The 20,746-nt window shown below is 27.7% G+C and overlaps 1 protein-coding gene across 1 annotated transcript; it reads right to left on the bottom strand.

The window, feature by feature from the left end:
- Positions 1 to 15,500: 15,500 nt before the first annotated feature.
- On the bottom strand, positions 15,501 to 18,415 carry LOC114373792 (bifunctional nuclease 2-like). Its single transcript, XM_028331336.1, has 10 exons — positions 18,034 to 18,415; positions 17,604 to 17,798; positions 17,464 to 17,516; positions 17,324 to 17,380; positions 16,800 to 16,865; positions 16,632 to 16,703; positions 16,342 to 16,451; positions 16,111 to 16,202; positions 15,943 to 16,007; positions 15,501 to 15,827 (listed from the first exon to the last, which is right to left on the bottom strand). Exons 1-9 carry the CDS (start codon positions 18,308 to 18,310, stop codon positions 15,955 to 15,957), a joined length of 975 nt encoding a protein of 324 aa, XP_028187137.1. The 5' UTR covers positions 18,311 to 18,415; the 3' UTR covers positions 15,501 to 15,827; positions 15,943 to 15,954.
- Positions 18,416 to 20,746: the final 2,331 nt, after the last annotated feature.

Here is a 20,746-nt window from a genome sequence, read left to right as displayed (position 1 = left end):
TGTAGATAAATTAATAAACATGTTTAGTTAGAGTTTAGTATTTATGAAAATATTTTTGAAAAGTTTAAATGATTGGAGAAAATTGTAAGAATATAAATGAAAGTTATTGGTTGAATTATATTACAATTTTAAGTATTCTCACGATAAATTAAGGTAGTTACCTTGACCATGAAAATAACAAAAACAAAACATGATAATAAAAAAAAGATACTTTTTGGATAATAAAAAAATAACTAGAAATAAGTTTCTAAATTTAAAACCAACATTAAAATGTTAAATAACTTAATTCAAATTCTTAAAAATAACTTAACCTTGAAAAAAATTTCTGCAAAAAAAAAAAAAAAACTTTTCGAAGCTTGGAATAAACACACTTTAAAATCATTTCTTAATTAGAATCATACTTTAGAATATCATACATATTTTATCACCATGCTTCTTCTAGTGAGCAATATCTACTTTTAAGATTTTTTTAGTCATCATAATTAAAAAAATTGACTTTTTAATAAAATTTCATATATATTCATAAATTTTCATCCTTAATAATCATCAATGTTCTCTATTTACGGTTATTATAATATTTTATTCAATCGATGTGATTTACAACACTCGCTTGAGTCAAAAAACACACACGAGTAATATAATGAGAAAAAATAATTATAACCATTACTGTGAAGGGTATGTTTAGATTCATGCTTAACATTTCTCAACTTGAGTTTAGAATGAGTCTAATATAATTTTTTTTCCATTGACCATAATGTTTCGACAAAAGTCTTACTGAAGTTAGTGTAGAAGTATTTTTTGCTGACATTAAAGAAACTTGAGTAAGATTATTTGTTTCATTTCATGTATATGCTTAGTCAAGTTATTTATTCCATATATACGAATATACCTTTAGTTAGACTCAATTTTTTTATGATTGCACCCACAAAATGACAGAATCATTTTTAATTGTAAGTTTAGGGGGAAAAAAAACTGTGCTAAAAACAATTTTCTAATATTATCCAAACAAAAAGTACGTACTTCTACTTAGAGTATTTTTTATAAAATCACCTTGATTCAAATCTAACTCTACAAATTACTATCCATGCAGCATGTTTATTGTTTAGTCGAATAAAAGAATATTCAACGAATATGTAGAACATGGAGCCTTTTTTCTTGCTCACAAGTCACATCATCAAAGCTCTGCAACATTTAGAGTCGCATATAGATTTGAAATGGCCAAAAATGACTCTACATACATAATCACGAATATTAACTTTAAAAAAAAAAGTCAGCTCTGCATGAATGCTGATCAAGTTAATGGTTGCCCAGGATAGTCATTTACAGCTCAACTATATGAAGCTATCAAAGAGGGAGAGAAATTTGAAGGATGTTTGGCTACATAGTTTTTTTTTAAGGATGTTTGACTACATAGTTGTAGCGCAGTTTGTGAAATGTGATCGAGATAGGACAAATTCAAAAACTATAAATACAATTTTTACTCATTTTTAATGTCATAATTTATATACTTATAAATATTTTCAGATTAGGTTCTTATTACTATTTTCAGTTACAACACCTTATCGAATCAAATAAAATATATGGAACAAAGTTAAAACTTATAAGGCCTTAATGAGAAAAATGATTATATAGTGAAATTATATAATATATATATATATATATATATATATATATATATATATATATATAATTATAATTTATGATGTATGATAAATTTATTAATTTTTTAAATAAATATCTTAAACTTAATTTTAATTCTTAATGAAAACAGTTTGTTTAGTGTCATATCATTTCGAAACTTAGTACACTATCATAATTATTAATATCTACACAAGAATTGGAATGTGATTTTGAAATCCATTCCACGTCTGATTAATTGAATAATTCCAAGTACAAAATCTGTAATTCTTAACCTGTTTAATATTTATTAGAATTGAATTGAAATCAAAATTGTAAACTATAAATCTAATTATTTTTCTTCACAAATATTCTCATACAAAGGACATTTCTATTTGTAACAATATGAAACACTAAATAGATACTTCTCTTAATAAAAATTCAAATTTTAGTTCACCTTACATGTTAACAGACTAATTTCTATACCTAGACTCAATTTCAATCGATACTATAATAATATTCCATCGTCCAGCCATATCTTGAGTGAAAGGATTGGGATGATATAAAAGGGAAAAAAATACTGACAAAATAAATTAAGTTTAAATAAAAAATAGAGATTTTTTTATATTTAATCTATAACAATATTGCACATGACCTATAGGATGATGCGTAAGCATTTAACTTAGACATTCAGGTGCATGAGGGGCATGGTCCCCAAATGTGATTTTAAAAAATAATTTTTAAAGATGCCTTTGATAAAAACGAAAAGAAAAGAAAAACGTGGCTTATATCTATTTAAAGTGTTTATACCGAATCAAGATTATTTTTTTTTTCATTTGACCCCATTATTTTTAACTCCACAGACCACAGTCCACCCCAACAAACATTCAAGAATGTTGTAAATGTTGTACTTAGTTGTTGATTATATTATTATACCTATCGAGACTTGGTTGACTTTTTTTTTTTTTTTTTGAAGGAAGAGGCTTGGTTGACTAAAACTATACTTATCCGATTGTAGGTGTTTTCTTCTAAAATCCGGTTCAAGGTATTAACCAGTGCAATGAGCTATTTTGAGGGTGTTGACGCAAATTTATACAATTTTTTATAGGCAATTTTGATACGAGTTCAAAAGCAAAAAAACAATATGAATATAGTATCTTTTATTTTCATCCATGATTAATGTGATTGTGATCTAGGTCCATAACCAATACCCATAATTTAAATAATGGAGTAGCAACTTTAATTAAAAAATGGAAGGCATGCATCATGTGATGGCCATATGGGTCCTAGTCTCACCGACCAACAATTTCAGCACCAACAAGCTTACGCTATGAATTCGAGCAAATACCCTGAAAGTTATGGCTACTTTGGGGAACAGTATCGGAGCTTAATAGGAACGAGGGGAGCCATGGTCCCCTCTTTTTTTTTTTATAATAAATATAGGTTTTTTTTCATATATGATACTGTTAATAATTTTAAGCATATTTACCCAACTACACTTTGATCCCTTCAAAATATTTTGATCAACATCCCCCCTACTGTCCGGCAAGGTACTATCAGGCGACACAATAATTTTTTTTGTCATAACATCAAAACCTTTGAAGATAACTAGATAAAGATAGGATCAATTGGCTCATTCGTATTATATATATATATATATATATTGGAGGGGAGGGTTTATATATTATATGGAATAAGCACAATTTTTTTGTTTGCTTACAATTTGGCCCACACCTCTGGTTATGATGGGCACAAACTACATTACTACTATTTTATAGGCCCAGGCCCAAAATGTTAGCCTTCCCGGGTTAACACTAACAAATAAAAATCTAATTCTCATTACCCATTGGCCTCAAGAACCATACTGAAAGCAGGCCTCTGCTTCCTACACCTCGTTGATTATTATTACCTGCACTTCCTAAAGTTTTCATTCCAGACATAAAGTGACACTATTTTACAAAAAAAAAAAGGGTGAGTCATTTTATGAAACTCGGTTTCATTAGTACAAAAATGCTTTCATATTTTAATTAGATGAAATATGAGTGTACCTTGTTTTAATTATGAGTAAAAAAATAAAAAAAAATAATATCATATTTCTTATAATTAAAATCAAGAAAATATTATTTTTTTACACATGGAGTAGTACTTCATAAAGAAAAGTAGTGTACTTCCTTTTTCCTTTTTTTATAAGACTCTTTTTTAATTATTAAATATATTAATGATTTTTTTCTTTCATACCCTTAGTTAATTATTGTATTTTCAAATATTAATGAAAAACAATTAAGTGGGTAAAAAGATAAAAAAGAATGATTTTAAAATAATAATATAAATAATTAACATATTTAATATGATTAATTAAATCACCTATTTTTCTTAAGGGACATAAATTAGTTGAAATTGACTAATAATTAGGAACAAATGAAGTATAAAACTTAATTATCCAATTCATCAAAATTATCAAAAATTATTACTACGTGTGCTCCTTTTTTGCTCCTTTTTAATTGTTGGATTTTTGGAGAATTTGTGGCTTCTTGAAAAGTTCAAGTTCACCTTAGTTATTATTTTATCAATTATATCTAACTTGTCTCATAATATTTAAATAATTTATTCATGTATTTATTGTGAAGTGGAAAGAAAGAGAGTAAAAATAGGAAACTTGACAATTATTTTATTAGAATCAAGAAAATTTATTATATTTTTTTATTTTTACATAATAATCTTAAAAGACATATATAATAAGGAATGAAGGGAAGTAATTGATAAAAATAAATTCATTAACTTTTTTTAAAATTATCATTTGTCATTAATATTTACTTTTTTAAAACTAAAAATAAATAATATAAAAAATATTATAAATTGAGTCTTATAATTAAAAAGAAAAAATATTATTTTAAATTTGAATCTTATAAATAGAAATAGATTGAGTATTAAATTTATCTTTCAAAAATAAAGAAAATATCAAATAAAAGTCAATGTTTTATGAGCGTAATATTAAATGAAGAAAAAAAAAATAAGCATTCAATGTTTTAGAAACATAAAACGCTAGACCACTTATGAAATGCTACTTATCAGAGAAAGTAGTAGAGTAGTATACTAGCATTCAATGTTCTAATAAAAAAAGGTTCTCTTTAAATTTCAATAGAAAATGTATTAACGACAAAAGTAATTTTAAAAATAATTATAAATTTAAGATAAAATTATTATTATCAATTAAGTTAATCATTTTTTTTAATTTTAAAAAATTAAATAATTGAATCTTATAAATTTGAATGAAATGAAAAGTAACTAGTATATTAATAATGTAGTTAGCATTTATTTTATTTAAAAAAAATCATCAAATAATCAAGAGTTTTGCCAACGAGTGTGAAGTAGTATTATTGTTAAGGATAATTTTGAAAATAATTATAAATTTATTGTTATCTTAACTATTTTTCTTAATCTTAATAAATTAAGTAATTAAATCTTATAAATTGAAATGGAAGGATAGGTAACTAGTATAATAATGAGTAAAACACTGTCGTTAGCATTTATTTTATCCCAAAAAATTCATTAAATAATCAAGAGTCTTGTTAATAAAAGCGCGTAAAATATTGATTAAGAAACTAAAAAGTTTTTTCATAACAGAAATTTTTTGGAACTTACTGCATAAAGTCATAAAAAGAGTAAGTTTCGAACCCAGAAAGCAAGTTGCAGGTCCTCCGGTCACCATTAAGCGTTTAAAAAAATTGAGGTTTTATTTATCAAATCTGTGATTTTATCCTTACTTTTCTCTCTTCTCCTCTCGCATCGTAGAAATCTTGAAAGAAAAAAAGTGAAGCAAGCAATAGAAACTCCACACTACTAAACACAGAAATTAAAGAGACAAATGATAAACAAGTTACACCCTACATTCATGTCTTCATACGTCATGTGCAGCAACAAAAAATACAGGAACTAAAAATACTAAGCTTTCTACGACAAAAAATCAATTTTCTTTGGTTAATAAGCATCCATAGAAATCGAACGGTGACTTATATGTGAAAAAATAATTGAAACTATGTATACAAGCTTACCTTTGCGATTGGGGAGCTGATCATGAATATTATTCGAGACGTGAGCGTAACCTAAGAAAAGATAGATGAAATAGCAATGAGATATTGGCACGGCTCAATCAAAGATTGACAACATTGGAATATGGTGGTTGTTATGTCTGAATGAACCGAGCCAATAGCACAATGGGTATTTCATACAATAAAAGGTGTATGTGTTTGAAAGATTAAGAAGGTTGAAGGAGGGTTTTTATAGAGGAAGTTGAGGTGTGGTTGAAGAGGGTGTGGTCTGAAAATGGCATTTAAAAGCCCCGACTACCAAAGCATAAAGCAGGGACAGAGCATTTAAGTGGCTCCATGCCCATTTTCTGTTTCCGTTTTTCCCTTTCTTCACCCGTAACGCCACCGCTTTACTCATCCGCTTTTAATGTTGCGTCTATTTGAGAAACCGCTCCCTTCAAAAGTCAAATTTAACCCTGCATGTATTGTGTGGGGGCACAACACAACTATCTCCTCAGAATTTACCACGCATTTTGGTTCCACTTACTACTATATTTTTTACATCCAAATTCTTTTTTATTTCTTCGTTTTCGTTTTGGATTACATGACGTTAAGAAAAAAAAATTCAAAAAATAGATGTCATTTACAGAATTAATATTACATTAAATATTTTTTTTAAAAACTATCCTTAATCAATACTTAATGAAAGTAATATATAAGAAGAATAAATGCATCATTAATTAAAGAAATAAATGATATATATATATATATATATATATATATATATATATATATATATATATATATATATATATTAAGAAGTTATGTAATATTTTCCATAAAATTTAACACATTAATTGCCTTACCTAATATGTTTTTACTCATAAGCACTTGTTACTTACATAAATAATCGTAACTTAATTTTGAGTCATCCAAAATCATGTATCACCTCCAATGCTAAAAATAAAATTAAGCACGGTGTATAAAAATAAATAATTCGTTCTTAATACATGTGTTAAAAGCTTAAATGTCATATAATCCTAAATGGATGAAATAATTACTATTCCCTCATTTCGCCCAAAATAATTATCTCATTTGACAAAAAAAAATCTTAAAATAAATGTTTCATTTAACTTTTTAATATAATATTAATTATTTTTTTCTAAAATACTTACAAGAACTAGGGATTTATTATGAACATATGGAGGTGATGAAGAGCTTGTTGTAAAGAGTTGTACTGACGCTACCATCCAAAACAATAGGGATGATACCCAACTACAGTCAAGATTTGTGTTTTGCCTTCGAGAATGTTGTTGACCCAATTATGGAGCACCTTGGTAGAAGCATAATGCTCACACTAGAGTTATGTTAAAACAAAATTAATTGAAAAATTAATTTATTGAATGATAAGTATTTTGTAAAATTAATTGTTAAAGTAGTTAAAAAGAATAAAATGATAGAAATAAATATATTTATATTTTACTATTTTATATTATATTTTTTCATGTTAAGTATTCCACTGTTAATCTTATATTATTTCTTAAAATATTTTTAATCAAATTTAAAATAATATAAAAATACACTTAAGTAGACATTATATTTTTATTATGTTAATTAATGTAATAGTTAAAATAAATAATCTAATATAAAATTGTTTTAAAAAATAATAGACAAAATATAGTGCTTAGATAATAAATAAAATATTATAAGTGGTACAATGGTTAAAATAAATAATATAGCATAAAAAATGTAAAATATAATTAGAAAAACCTATCATGCATCATTATCAATGTCTTGATTTATAATGCTAAATCAATAAAATAAATAATATTATTATTAAATTAAAAATGTAATATAAAAATATCTAAAACATAATATAACAAATAAAGTAAATCAGAGTAAACCTATGACCTATTATTCTGTATTAAATAACAATAAAGCCCTGTTTATTTAACAAGGGTAAGGAAAAAAATTGATAAATAAAAAAGAAATAAAATATAAAAAACTAAAAACTAGAAAATAGCTTTTTAAAAAATATTATTCCAATTAATGTTTCAAAAAACATTATAATCTATTAAAAAAAGCTTATTTATTGAATAGAAAATGAGTTTATTAGCTAGTAAAAAAAATTAAAAAATAGTTGAAATATCTTACCAAACATAATTTAAATCCATGGATATTAGGTTTATACATAATTGGCACTAGTGCCCGTGAGAGATTGTTGGAGTTATTCCTAATGTCTATTCATATTTTGTACAATGACTTTGGTTTATATATTTTAGGCTTAAATATATTTCTGTTCTAATGATTTATCGTTTATTTCATTTTTGTTCATGTAATTTTTTTGTTTTAGTCCTTATAAAATATATTTATTTTATTTTTCGTCCTTAAAATATTCTAGAAAGCATTAAAATAAGTGTTATCTAAAACATAAGGATGAAAAATAAAATAATCAAATCTTATAAGGATTGAAATAATTTTTTTAAAGACAAAAAATATATTTAAACTTATATTTTATATACACGAGGCATGTCAATTATTTTGTTATTAATTTTTAAAAAATATTTTTTCCTACTAATATCTCTAGCAAGTGTTACTTAAAATTTTCAATATAACATTAATATTAAGCTTAGTTTTGTAAAATATTACTTTTTATTTATTTATTTATTAGTTTTTTTATATGGGTAAAAAGTTAAAGAATATTTATTTTGTAAGGGAGGGAGTATTTTTTTCTTTTTTTAAAAAAAAAATGGAATGTATGTTAAATTTTTGTATTTCTCTTTACTTGAGGTGCAGTAAGCAGAGGGAGAGGAGAAAGGAAATTAAGGAATGGGGGTTGGGCATGATGGTGATACTGGGTGGGTGTGTTGCAGAAACCAGAAACATTAAATGAGGGAATCTCCGTCTGATTGATGGACAGGCCGCAACATTAATAGGCAAGGTAGTACTCATCAGACTGCCTCAAAACTGTTACAACCATTTGGCTCCCTCCAGTTTCTTTTTCTTTTGAGGATAAGGATCCTCTTCCCTTAATTCTCCCAAGACTTTCAATTAAGAATAATTAAAGGCCTTATCACATTGGTTAAATTTCCTTTTAAAAAAATATTTATTATGAAAATAATTAAAAACATAAAAATAAGTCATAAATAATATAATTTTATACTTTCTGATAAGAAAAAATTCCTCTAATTTCTTAATCAATAGATTAGCATTTGCCTTAAATTACTAGTACGAATATCATTGGATGAAATTAAAGTGAAGAGTAGAGTATCCTAGGGAGGGGGTTGACTTGCAGTGGAGGAAAATCAATTTCACGGCTTATTTATGAAACCCTTTTGATGTTTGCTCGATATGGCAAAACATTGTCTCTGTTACAACTGGGAATCTTGTTTTATGTAGGCCATTTTCTACAGTGTTTCTGGGTAGGTTCATTATGTATTTATGACAACAATTAATACTCATAATATCCACGACCTTTTAATTTCTCAGATGGAATCTCGCTGCAGACACTCAACGTCTCAATTTGCTGCGAAATTTATGAGACCACCACGCTATTACATTAGTGCATGTCTGTTTATGGTAGTATCTTCTGTCCAAAATTTTCCAAAACTAAAAAGAAAAGATAAATTTTCAGGCAAATGATAATTTAACCTCAATAATTAAATTAAAATTGTTATTAATTTTTTTATTGACAAATATAATTATTAGATTGTTACATTTTGTTAATATGTGAGATCAAAATTATGACCTTTACCTCTTTTGGCTCCTTCTTAACTACACAATTAATTTTATATCTCAATAAAATTCTTATTAATGATTTCATTATATTTTACTCTTTGAGTATATACTACTATAGTGAGTATTTAATACATACACTAAGGAGGCGTTTCTTTCAAGTCTGACAAATTTTTTCTAGAAAATGAGTTGAGAATATATTACTTTTATGTTCGGCATAAGTTATAAAAAAAATTATTGTGTGACATTTTAACACGATTTATCTCATACTTTATAAATCATTTGATTAAAGAATAAAAGTCACTATTATTTATAACAATCATGTTAATTTCCAAAATATATATTATACATTTTTCCCTCTATCTATTTACATATAAAGGTAAAAATCCAATATTTTCATAGGAATTTTCTAAAATAACTTCTCAAGTTCACTTTATTTTATTATTTTAATATTTTATTTTTAATGAAAATAAATTTTAAAATATTTCAGGGAAATGTTAACTGGTTATCAAATATGTTGATGAAAACAACATTTCCAAGAATATAATTTATTCCGTGAAATAAATGTCGCTTAATATTTTTAATTTTTAAAATAAATATTAAATATTTTCAACTTTTAAGACAATTAATATATTTTGTTTTTCTTCAAATTGAATCACGCTACGACATTCATAAATAATAATGTCACCAATTGCCAAAGATGCATTCAACTGATATATCCAGGCAACATCCAGATAAAGTGAATTAAATCTAAACTCAAATTATAAGAGATAATTAATAAAACTATAAAAGGCAACACATCAAGAAACATGCAATTCGGAAATAAATATATATATACACTCATTACACTGTAAGGAATAGACATGCATGGATAATATATTTCATGATCCATATCCAATTCGATATCATTCAGCAATTTCCCCCTTCTTTAATTACTTCCAACCGCAGTCACCATTCCCATAACACCCAGGAAATTACAAAAAAGAAAAAATTATTAAAGTAATGCACATGCATAAAGCATTTCAATCAGAAACTGAAATAGTATAACTTTTTAACTAAAAAAAACAAAAACAAAAAACATTATGATCACCAGCTACTAACAATATAAACTATATAAAGACACAAAAGAAAATGGGTTTGTAGATAGTAGATTCTTTTCATTGATAGATTGAGTGTGGTATTATACTCAAAAGTTCAACTTAAAATTATGTCTAATTGTTCGGTAAATTCCACAAATATTTTCAACAACACCAAAGTCCTTATGGAATAAACAGGTCGTTCTTTCAAGTTTTTTCAACATATATATAGTGAACGTATAGATACAAGTGCTCTTAATCGAAGAATAGATTCTTACTCTCCCCGTAAAAGAAAAAAAATAAATTCAACTAACTTAAGAACGTAACAATGAAAAATTATAACGAAAGATGGAAATAGTAGAGTTTAGGAACTTTAGGATGTCTACGTTTGATATATTCATCAAGAAAAATTAAACAAAAACCACATGTATAAAGAAAACGGAATGTTTGCATTGTTAGTATGTAACTTGAAATATAATATAAAGATGGATTATTTTGACAAGGACATCATCAATAATGCAATATATAGAATCACCCATGTTGTAATTGGAGAGCAATTTATAGAATAACAATACAAAAATGAAAATAAAATATAAGCGAGAGCAAGGTACAAGCGTCCGAAACTTACTAGAATTTTCTTATGCGTATTAAAGAGGAATCTTGTACGCTTAAAATAAAGTACACTGATCAAATATTTATGAAATGCTTCTCACTTTTTATCTTCAATTTATTTGTTAACCAATAAAATTTAAGAACTTGCATTTTGTGCTTATTCGTAACAAGTTCTCTCGTACCATTTAGCAATGCTCGAAGAATAATTAAACAACTTGGATTCTTAATTAGTTTTTGTATGTGAAGATGATTAATTGGTTACAACTACCAAATATGAACGGATAGAATCCGTGACACACTATTACAATTGTGGGAAGATTTCACACTATAATTAATTGCAAGCATTAATTAATATTAATATAAATTATACAATATCATTGATTCATGGCTGCCCCATTCCATTAAGAAAATAAAAATCATGTCCCCATTTCCCTACTTCAAAAGGAGAGAATTTCATTCCAATTACAATTTTGTCAAATCACGTGAACCATGAATTATAATATTTTTTATTTTATTTTATGGTTAATTAATATAAAGATTATTTATTTTTATAATATAATTTTTTATATTAATATTTAATTTTATAAAAATCAGCTCAACAGATTTTGAATGAAATGAACTGTCTTTTTACAGCATGAAATCCTGCATATTTATCGAAAATATTTTCATAATAGTGAAACATATGTCAATATATTATGGAAAATGTAAATATGTTGATAAGATGTGTGACACTCAAAATTTTAAAATAATTGATAATATAAACATATAGTCCATGTGATCCAGTAGGATTAGCCTAATAATGATATGTTTGAATAGTATACATGAGACTATAAGTTTTAATTTTAATATGATTATCGTACACCAAAACAAATTTTATATATATATATTAGATGTATGAGTTAAAAGAAAAGAAAAATGAAAAAAGAGATAAATGAATAAATATGATAACTTATGTGATGAAATTTGATGAAAAATACGAAATAAAACAAAGAGAAAACATATGAAAGAAAAAATGTACAATAGTAATAACTTTCAAAATTAGTATTCTCATATATTTCCTTTAATTACAACAGAAATCTATAAACATAGTATTACAAAGAAGAAATTTCCATACTCAAATAATATTTTTTTATAATAATTTAATTATATACTACGTACATTTACACAATTGTCTATGAAACCAAATATTCTTTTTCTCCAAAAAAACAAAAACCACAACAGTGATATAAAATCGTGATATCAAATATGAAAGGTGATTAACCCTCTGACTAAATCTTGATATCACAAAATCGCATCACTCTGAAAATAAATACTGAAAAAGTAAACAATAAAAACAACTACAAAAAAAAATTTGTGTATTACATAAGCAGGTAGGATGAGAAGCCTTACTAGAAAATTGAATTCAGTAAATATTTTACACTAATAGCATAAGTGACCCAAAATAACTTTAGTTAAGAAAAATAGACATGTATTTGCGTAAATCAATTATCAATGTATGTGACTTCGTATGCTTTTTTTGCACTGATTGGTGACACAAAATAGCATAGAGACCTCGTATGCTTTTTATTTTTATTTTTATATACTAGTACTGGTTTAATAAGAGAAATTAAGTTACCATATTTAGAATGTTACTTAATTATAAGGGAATAGATGCTGCGCGTATTCAAAATTTTCTCGTGATCACGACGAATACAGCGTTTGATTAGCATCAAAGTACCAAGTACCAACCCAACCTTTTCGAAAATTGTAACGTCCAAGAATCTTCCAATGCCAACCAAATGATAGATCGAGAAGACGCGGAGTGCAACAGCGTGTCTATTTATCCATTAATACGCTTAGAACCCTTAATCATGAAGATAAAATTAAGGTTTGTTTTGACCTCCAAACACAGCTAGCAAGTGCAATTTCAATTCACACGCATATAAATAACTTGATTGCCAGTGTTGGCTGCTGAAGATAAAGGACGTACAATAGCATCATAGTCTCAATTTTGATATGCATAAAAAGAGAGAATCTCATAAGATCAAAGCGATAGGATTTACCTTCATAGGCTTCATTTGGTGTCCAAAGGTTCGAGTCTTGGCAGAAGAGGCATCCTCATTTAACATTTCGATCGTGTTTCCCGAAGGATTGAGAAGAGAAAAAAAGAAAGAAAGAAAGGATAGGTTTGATGGGTCAAAGCGCATCACGTACAACACATAATAGAGGAGAGTTTAGCGGTGGTGGATGCCCTGTTCATTCAAAACGGCAAGGGCGCTTTGCCATCATAAAGGAGCACAAATCCAGATTGTATATTGTCAGAAGATGTATACTGATGCTAATTTGTTGGCACAAATACAAAATTAGTGAGTAATTAGAGAGGAGCTGACAATTAATTAGCTTTGTTCTTCTAAGGTTGCCTAAAAAAGAAGGAAGAAGGTCTCGAATTTGAGACATCAAAAGAGTTTTATTCTTTTCAATGAGTCCATTTCACTCGAATTAGAATAATATCAAAAAGTTCAAAATTGCTTTCAAATACTAAGGCCTTAAATCAAAGAAATTGAAGAGGACTTGGTATTATGCGATGCAGTTTGTGTACGTAATCCTTCAATCTGTTTTTTTTTTTTCTTTCCTTTTTTCTGTTTTTATTTTTGGCTAAAAACCCTTTTTGACAACACTTGTAATTCAGGAAGTTGAAATTTGTCAAGTATGACCATATCATACTAACAAGATTCATATGCTAACACTTGTATTTCGTGACAAAAAAAAATCAAACATAACTTTTAATTAAAAAGTTGTCAGATGTCCACCATTTACAACTTTTTTATTCCTTTCCATAAAAAAAACGTGTTTATTCCTAGTTTCCTACGTTTAATTACAAAATACATGCGTCTTTCTAGAAACTATCAAACTTTTTACACATAAGATGTGATTTTTTATACCTTTCAGGCGTGTGTCCAAACATATGTTTAATTTTTTTTTAATTACAAAACATATGTTTAGTCTACCACTTATTATAAAATAGTTTTATTTTTTAAAATAATCAATCGGGTCAAACGCTTGAGAAAAGAGTTTTCTATCTCTTGCTTACTTTTTATTATCTATAATCATTTCTTTTTCTTTCTAGTTTTTTTAATCTTTTTATTACATACGCGTCTAAGAAACACGCCACAAAATGACAAAATCGGAACAACTTTTATTGTTCCATTTGCTGGCAACAAAACACTTTCCCTTATAAAATTATTGAGAGAGGTCCAATTTAATTTCATGTGTATTCTATTATTCTTTTCAGCTAACAATATTTTAGTACCTGCATCGGATTAGAGCTTTGAAGAGAATGAACAAAAGATTTGAGTCTTTTTTTGATAGAGGGGGAATTCGAGTGATATACATCTATGGCTCCATTTAACCTTTTTGAAAGGGATAATGGTATTTTAATGTTGAAAGAGATAAAAAAAAAATGGTTGTGCTAGAATGCATTATTAAATTGAATTTTAATATTCTTATTTCTCTGTTTGCTAGAATGTACACAAAATGGTTATGTTGAAAGAGTCATATCTATCTTCATTCCTAAATTGAATTTTAATATTTTTATAAAATAAATTATTAATAGCTGTGAGCTTATTTGTTTGAATTCTCTAGTCAGAATGCATTATTCTAATATTGTATTGAACCTTGCAAATTCTCGGTTTTTGGATTTTGCAGTCTCATGACAGTAACAACTAACAAGCGGATTGGAAGATTTAAGCAAGTCCAATTGGTGTCTAACTGTCTATCCAATAATTTCACTTATGCTGTGATATTGAAAGCTCCTACTCAGAGAGATTAAAAAATGTATAATTTAATAAGATGTCAATCAAATTAGTTGTTTGGAAAACAGGTGATCATAGAAAGTGATATCTGAATAAAAAAACTGGCAATTTTAGAACTCATGAAGCTGTTGGCGATGTTTTTTGTCATTTAACACGATGGTCTTTTTATAAATTGACATAGAAAACGCCAAATTAATCAAATGGCCAGTAACCGATAGCAATATTTAACTTAGCACTGCCAAGTTTACATAAATAATCTTTCTGTCATTATATTCTACACCATCCAAAATGATTATCTTGGAAAGACTTACTCTTTCAGGAAACATAGGAAAACAGTTGAACTTCTAATATTAGACCTCAAACTTTCGGCCCATAAACAAAGGTGATTCTCTCTTGTCATCTTAGATTCAGGCATACTCTAGGATTCTTTAACAACTCTAGAGCCTCTCACTTTGGGGGTCCTAGGATCCAAACGTGAACATATTCTATTATTAGAATTTACATGGCAACTCATTCACATTCCAAGGTCCGCTTAGTGCTTAAAATACGTTATATTCATCCATTAGAAGTATCCATTTGATTTAAAGGTTGATAGTATTGACTATTGATTTTGACCTGTTAAATATAATTGAGTCGTATAATTAAATTAATTTGTGCGTATTTATATTATGTGACTTTAAAACGAACAAGAGCTAATTCTCATAGATGATCATTTCCGGGATTGCATACATACAAGATCATCGTCGTCGTTTGAGTATTGGTAGAAGCACGACAATCTTCTACATGTTTTAGGACTTTCAAATACATTTGGTGTACACAACGCGGGGTCGACGACTATAATAAACAGCTGTACAACAGTTAATTTTGCTAGTTTCCTTCATTTCTGTAACTTATACCCCAATATATACCTGATGAAAAATTATCAGGAATAAGATACGCATAATACCCCATATTCTTCAGAACTGACCCTGTCATCACATGAAAATTTTCAACGTACAATTACAGTCAAACTACTATAGAGACATGATTTTTTAATTTTTTTTAAAAACATCAAATTCTCAATGCTGAAATGGTCGGATATACCTAACAAGCTATTTAGAGCTCATGGGTTGATTTACGAAGATTTGCAAGTTTGTCTCGCCATATAGCTGCAAAAGGCAACCAACAAACTTGGATGATTCCACAACACTACCCAGCTTTAGGCATTCAATAACACAACCAACATATATATACAATCAAAAGATATTTTACCTGCATCTTTAAATCTTTCCTGTTTGATAGCTGAATGCATATTATGCATCATACTTAGTTCTTGAGCTACCAAATCTGGACCATCTATAGCACTGTAGAAAACATATAAAGTTTAGACTCATATGATAAATAAGAATGTAAAGGAAGGGGTTCGATCTTGCAGTAACTCGTACGCAGAATCTATGATGGCAAAGATGCCACATTTTACATAATAACTAACTATGAAAATACCTGTCGAGCAATACATCATAAATAGCCTTTTTATTATGCGCTCCGCCCATTCCATAACCGATTCTGATAGCATCTGTGAAAACAATTTCTTTACTTACATATATTGGAGCCTGCACAAATCAACTTTAAAATCATACAAGTGGATTTGTCTAATATCATTGTACAAAATGCATCTAACTAGGAGAGTAGGAGTTTTTCATAAGAATAGATGTGCTATAGTTTTTGTTGATTCTTGTTTAAAACATAAATTTTTATAGCAAATATTGGAAGTGTCACCATAGTATTCATACCTTGCATCTATTTGCAACATTAATGGCATCTGAGGGACGTGCATCCACACTGATAAGATCAGTTTTCCCTGGCTGTAGGAATAATTAACTTTTATGAGAACTTTTATGAATGAAAGCGCTTAATATAGAGGTGTTTTTATCATTTATGAATTGAAAAGTTTTCAAAACCTGGCTAAGGTATAATCTGGCAAAGTAAGTGCTGACTACTCTCTCTGTAATTCTCACCATTATCACCTGAAAGGGTAAAATGAAAGAAATACTTATGATATTCAATTTGAAGGAATTAGACCAAGCATGATAGAATGATAATGCTACATTGCTATTGTTTTAGAACTTTTGCACAAGGAATATAAAGACTAATCAAAGAGATTGCTAACTGAAAATTTGCTCTTAAGAGGTCTCAAATAACTTCATCCAAATAAAGACATGATTGAATCCAATAATCCGTGGTAAGGGATAAAAGATGCAATTAGACTAAAAAGAAAGGACATTTAGCTGCAGAATATCCTCTGTGGCATTCTATAATTTGGTTAGAGATGTAGAATACTATTTGTAGCTGCCATTTGCATAATATTACTCACTAAACCTATGATGCAAACATCAGAATAAACAAAAATTAAAAGAAAAGAAGCATCAATTGATAGAAAATCCACAGGCATCAAATGTAAAGCAGGAAATGCTTAGCTTCATACTTCATGGTCTAGTCTTCCAACTAGGTTTTCCACAAACTGGTACTGGTCAGGACATTCCTGCAACACCACCATTTTCTAAGTATCGATCACAACCAAAAAAACAAAATGAACTACCATTCGGATACAGGTTGAAAAATTACCACACTTTCTTGTTCAGATTCCGCATCCATAAGTTTCTCAATAGCAATCTGCCCTGCTCTAACAAAGAAACAAAGTTAATAAAACATAGATTTTTCGAAAAATTCAAACTAGAAGAAAAAATTATAACACTGGCACATACCTACAACAATGGGCAGAATATAGTCTCCATCGCAAGAAATCCTGAGAAAAATCGTAGGATTTTTGAAACGCTGTAAGAAGCCATGTCTCAATAAACTACTATCCGTTCTGGACAAAGGAATTGACGGTGTAGACGATTTCCATTGAAACTCCGGTTGAAATCTATGCTTCCACATATGATAGTGGGAGAATGTTTCTGCGCTAGTTTAAGTAATTAAAATTTCAGGCATGGATCATACACATGGATAGACCTAAACGATCAAAACAACCAGAGTTACAACAACACACTACTACTGTAATACAATTCATCTGTTATAACTCATAAGTCATAACTAACTTTTTTTTTTCTTTTGAGGAAAAGGAAAAACACGAAGAAACATTGTATTTATCTTGTATAAACGCGATCAACACGTGACGTGAGAGTGAGTAACCTGAGAGAAGGAGAGAAGCTTCGAGATAATCGTTTTTGTTGTTGTTGTCGTGAGAGTTGTCGGAGCTGGATCTGCGGCGAGAGGAATTGCAGGAAATGAGGATAGATCTGCGGCAGCGGAAGCGGCGGCGGGACCGGAGCGGTGAGAGGTGGAGCGGCGAGAAGTCGACGGCGACGGAGCATGGAACGGAGCGGGCGGTGGTGGCGACATTCGTGTGATCCGCTGCGGCGGAGCCCACGCCGGATAACGTGCGGACGCAGAAACGAGAACCCAGCATTTTGTATCGAAACGACGACGTAGAATGCTGGGAAGGAGAGAGAGAGAGAGAGAGGAGAGCGGAGAAGGTAGTTGAAAAGGAATGCGATGATGAGGAGAGGGGACAGGACAGGTTTGTGGGAGTGGAGTCGGTGGTATTATTGTAATTGCCTAATTATTTTTTAAAAAATAATTCAAAATACTCTCACATTTCTTCAAACACACATCTTCCATTCGTTTAAATGTATTGAAATTTGAAAATGAAAAATAAATAAATTTCATGGTTTCACGTTATATATTTTTTTAAATCTTACATTATATTTAATAACTCTTTATTTTATTTTTTAAATTTTTAATTAATTAGAGAGAATGTTTATAAATAAGTGTGCTAAAAAATGTGTTTTTAATAGTTTTTTATTTTAATTTAATCAAATTAAATCTTATTTTTGTAAGAAAAAAATTTAACTTATTTAATTGAATAAGATGCGTGTAATAAATACTGTGAAATTGTTTTCAATTCCCATGTATAAATAAAACTAAACCTCATTTTAATTTTGTAGGAAAAAAAACCTCATTTTAATTGCGGGTGCTTTATGCTGTTGATGATGGGTCTAATGAATTGAGATGAGATTCTTATCGTGGCGTTGCTAAATATGCTTTGCTTTTATCACACTTATTCATGCACCAACATTGTCTATTTTAGGCTTTAGTAATAAAGAAAAGAAATAAAAAAAGTTAAATTATTATTTTTATTGTTATAGTTTCATAATTATTTTTTTTAGTTCCTATCTTTCAAAATATTTTTTAATTCTTATAATTTATATTTTAATTTTTTTTTAATTCTTATAGTTTTGAAAGTGATATTTTTAATTTCTATAGTTTCATGATTCTTACTTTTTTTGTTTTATAATTTTTCAATTGAGAATTAAAATGTAAATTTTAAGAATTAAAAATAACACTTTTAAATTACAGGATTAAAAAAGAATTAAAATCTAAAAAATTACTTTCAAACTATAAGGACTAAAAAGACATAAAACTAATATAAAAAAGTAATTTAATAAAAAAAATTATTCTATAGTCCTCGTTGTTGATGTAGATAAGTAGAAGTAGGAGTACTATGTTATAACTTATGACACTGCCACTTATATTCTCTCTTAGTAACATTAAAATTTTGATTTTCTTTTATCTGGTTTCTTTTTTGAAATCTAAATTAAAATTTAGGTGTTATAAAATTGGATCTCATCGTACAAGTGTCTTTTTGCCAACAAAGATTTTTTGACTGTGCTGATGCTGATATTTTTCAGCTTCTTTCCACAAGTTAGCGAATAGTTTGGAGAACGAAATATCTTGTTTTTTTTTTTGTCCAATTAAATTAAATGTGAATTGAGAAATAAGGAAAATAATTACACTTCTTTGTTAGTTATTATTTTGAATAACAAATCTTAAATATTTAAAAAGAATCATATAAAGTACTGAAAATATTATATACTATAATACTACGACTTATATTAAACCTTTAGTTTAGTCCGGATTTATTTTTAATGTCAAGAATATGCCACAGACTCATATTTTATATAAGAGTAATAATATTTATTTTAAATATCTCACTACTATTTCTTATTTTTTTTTATTTATATATTTTTATTATATAATCAATTTTATCATTTTTTTATTTTTCTCTTTAGGTGTTGAATAAGTTTTTGGATGTTAGATCAAACATTTTCCTATATATAACACTTGAATTTATTCTTAGAAAAAAAATTATATTAAATACCACTTTAATTAGTACGGGTCCATCTTTAATGGCAAGAATATGCCACAGTGCATATTATGGATATATTTAATTTGCCAAGCTATTCTCTTCGCCAAACCAGGTAATTTCGTGGGAACAAAATTGATACTTGATATAAGAAAAAACATGTTTAGAGTTCGAAGAATAGATACGATTTCAATTTAACTGGCTATGGTCGAGGTATCGTAGCTGGCATTCAGATTTTAAATAACTTTTAACAAAAAAGGGGGGACATGTCATTTTTCTTTCTTTTTATATAAAAATCTTATAGAGGAATATCCATTATTCCCACCCAATAACTTTGGTTTATATCTTTTCAAAACTTTTTTTAGACAGCTTTCACGCCCACAACGCAATAATTAATGGATAAATATTATCCCATGTTCATTTTTACACTTCGTTTTTATAGGCATTTTTACATTTCATTTAAATCCTAATCATTTTTATATGGAACCTATTTGATCCAATTGGATTTTAAAGTTTAATAATAAATAAAATCTTAAAAAATTGCCAAGATTTTCTTTCTTCATCTCTTAATCCTTTACATGCACAAATTTAATTAAAAAATTTAAATTTTAATATCAATTAGATTGATAATTTATTCAGGTAATATATTACTTTTTGACTATGTTTTTTTGTTTTTTAAACTCATACATATGTTTTAAT

Source organism: Glycine soja, chromosome 11 (genome assembly GCF_004193775.1).
Source record: "Glycine soja cultivar W05 chromosome 11, ASM419377v2, whole genome shotgun sequence".
NCBI lineage: Eukaryota > Viridiplantae > Streptophyta > Magnoliopsida > Fabales > Fabaceae > Glycine > Glycine soja.
Note: the sequence above shows the minus strand (reverse complement) of the source record. Positions and strands in the feature narration are given on the sequence as shown.

Bases quoted from the DNA above. Each gene is read 5' to 3' on its own strand.
- LOC114373792 (XM_028331336.1), bottom strand. From the start codon at position 18,310: ATGCTGGGTTCTCGTTTCTGCGTCCGCACGTTATCCGGCGTGGGCTCC. The intron at 16,866-17,323 runs GTATGAAGCTAA...TTACCCTTTCAG, and splicing joins TTGGAAGACTAGACCATGAA to GTGATAATGGTGAGAATTAC. The intron at 16,008-16,110 runs GTAAAATATCTT...TGCCTTTTGCAG, and splicing joins GGAAAGATTTAAAGATGCAG to CTATATGGCGAGACAAACTT.